Consider the following 1,115-nt stretch of genomic DNA (forward strand, 5'->3'; position numbering starts at 1 on the left):
ATATATATATATATATATATATATATACACACACACACACAAATATATGCGTGTGTGTATGCACCATAACTACAGTTGCTTCCCTTGGAAGAACTGTCTACAAGAGCGAAATCAACTTGAATCCCTTTAGAGTCGCATTTGACTCGGGCAGGTAATAGGGATGGATTACATAAAATATTTGTTAATCTGATGACATGTCATGCAGCTATAGTTACACGACTCATCAAAAGCAGGATAACATTATAATGTTACGATGTTTAAACAGAGATATCCAATTAAAGTTAATAGAGTATGTACATAGAAAGTGATGAATGTGTAAATGATTGCATTTGTGCGTCAATATATAAATATATTTTTATATATATATATATATATATACGTATGTTGAAGTACTCACTGCTAAAGTGCTGCGGCTTCAGTTGTTTTCTTCTGGACATTTTCTAAAGCTACTGGGACGGTTTTTGCTGTACGTGTCCACAACACTTAACTATTTTTAAAATTGTATTCATCAATGTAGCAACAGGCGGCCCGGTGGAGACCCAAAAAACAACACTAAAAACACGAGGAGTGGGCCAATTTGCCTCCTTCCCTTTCCTTTGTCGTCCATATTGAACACAGTACTATGGGATAGACTCTCTCTTTCTCACTCCGTCTCTTTTCTTTTCCTTTCTATTTCTCTTTTTTTCCTCCTCTGCCTACTACACACATTATTCCTCTTCATTACTATTACACTTTCTCTTTTCTTCCTTTCTATCTCCCTGTCTTACTTTTACTCTTTCACTTTTCTTTCTATTTTTCTTACTGTTACTCTTTCTCTTTTCTTCATTTCTTCCTCTCTCTTTTTCTTTCTACCTTTCTTTTCTCTTTTCCTATCTATTTGTCCTTTTTTTCCCTTCATTTCTGCATATCTCACCTTCACACTTACTTTTACCGTTCGTTAGACTCATATTCTCCAATATTTTTACAATTCATTTTTTGGCTTCCTGTTATTTTAATGAATATAGTGATGTTTATATATATATATATATATATATATATATATTATAGAGGGGTAGGCCGGTTTACGGGCTTACCCTGTGTTTCACGCTCATAAGGGGCGTAGCCCTATATATATA

The 1,115-nt window shown here is 34.1% G+C and overlaps 1 protein-coding gene across 5 annotated transcripts in view; it reads right to left on the reverse strand.

Annotated features, from left to right (window-relative positions):
- LOC106874382 (zinc finger protein 236) overlaps positions 1–635 on the reverse strand; it is a 201,930-nt gene extending 201,295 nt beyond the window's left edge. For 4 of the 5 annotated variants that reach the window (XM_052966052.1, XM_052966050.1, XM_052966046.1 and 1 more), the window contains exon 1: positions 398–634. In XM_052966052.1, coding sequence (XP_052822012.1) covers positions 398–437 — 40 coding nt within the window. In that variant the 5' untranslated portion in view covers positions 438–634. Of the gene's footprint in view, positions 1–397 lie in introns of all 5 variants that reach the window. The other variant, XM_052966051.1, reaches the window with a different exon arrangement.
- Between the last annotated feature and the right edge of the window lie 480 nt (positions 636–1,115).

The sequence above is a fragment of the Octopus bimaculoides genome, chromosome 3, assembly GCF_001194135.2.
Source record: "Octopus bimaculoides isolate UCB-OBI-ISO-001 chromosome 3, ASM119413v2, whole genome shotgun sequence".
Lineage (NCBI taxonomy): Eukaryota > Metazoa > Mollusca > Cephalopoda > Octopoda > Octopodidae > Octopus > Octopus bimaculoides.